The following is a 1,062-nucleotide window of genomic DNA, read 5'->3' as shown; positions in this document are numbered from 1 at the left end:
CAATAGATAAAGAATATGAAATGGCAGAACTGAAAAATGGGTGACCAGTAAAACATGAATTCATGCATTATCATCTTTGAACAAGATATTCATATATTTACATTTAAATGTGATCAAAACAATATTTTGAAGTAAATCTTCAAGTGGACATAAATAAAACTTTCTTCAGTAAATTGAAACTAAGTCAATATGAATCGATCATTTCAGTAAAAATATTCACAAAATATTACCTTCAAAACAGGCATGGATTTTCAATTTAATTTCAACTGGATTGTCTGGATTATCAGGTATAACAAGTATTTTGATTTTGGATGTATCAACTCCATCAGGTAATACTTTCTTTGTTAATGTCTAAAACACAGTTCAGAGAATTAATAACTCATCACCAACAAGATAAAAACATAACAACAACAACAATATAAAAAACAATAATATTCATAAAACAAAACAACTTACAGAGCCAGTTACTTCTTCTATTGGTACATAATCCTTTTGAGTATCATCATATACAAACACTTTTATTGACTTAACATTATCAGTATTAATAGCTTCAACATCACTAAGAGGAACTGGATTACCATCTGGTGACAGGCGGACTGTAATGTTAACTCCCTCACTCGGTACATTAGGAATCTTGTAAGGAGTTGATGAAGTTGGTCTTAAGTTCTCAGGATTATCTGATGATGGGGAGTCAACTGGTTGCTGTAGATAACTAGCAGGAAGTAATTGTGGGTTGTCCATTCCAGCGACCTTGGTACATGGTGCTATAAAAGAAATTAATAGATATGATTATTGCAACCATGATAAACAAATCTTGAACTTAATATATAGTAACCATTAAAATACTTTTCTGTTTTTTTTCTAGCATATTGAATTTTATTGCAGATATTGATCATCTAAAAATCATAAGCTTACTTGATGTAGTGCCAGGACCAGCTGTTGTTGAAACACTAGTTTCTAAAAAAAAAAACAAATAGATACAATATATAATGAGTATACGTAGGAAATTAAAAAGCAAAACATTAGGGTAATTTGTAGAATTTTGAGTTTTTAACCAAGAAT

General features: G+C 29.8%; 1 protein-coding gene across 1 annotated transcript; it reads right to left on the bottom strand.

Annotated features, from left to right (window-relative positions):
* Positions 1-230: 230 nt before the first annotated feature.
* LOTGIDRAFT_176784 (hypothetical protein) lies at positions 231-741 on the bottom strand (the record flags this gene model as incomplete). The annotated part of the gene is made up of 2 exons (XM_009059532.1): positions 231-351; positions 457-741. Coding segments are annotated over 2 exons (406 nt in total), but the record flags the coding sequence as incomplete, so codon positions are not given.
* Positions 742-1,062: the final 321 nt, after the last annotated feature.

This window comes from Lottia gigantea, assembly GCF_000327385.1.
Source record: "Lottia gigantea unplaced genomic scaffold LOTGIsca_3931, whole genome shotgun sequence".
Classification (NCBI taxonomy): Eukaryota; Metazoa; Mollusca; class Gastropoda; family Lottiidae; genus Lottia; species Lottia gigantea.
This window is presented reverse-complemented; position numbering and strand designations above follow the sequence as displayed.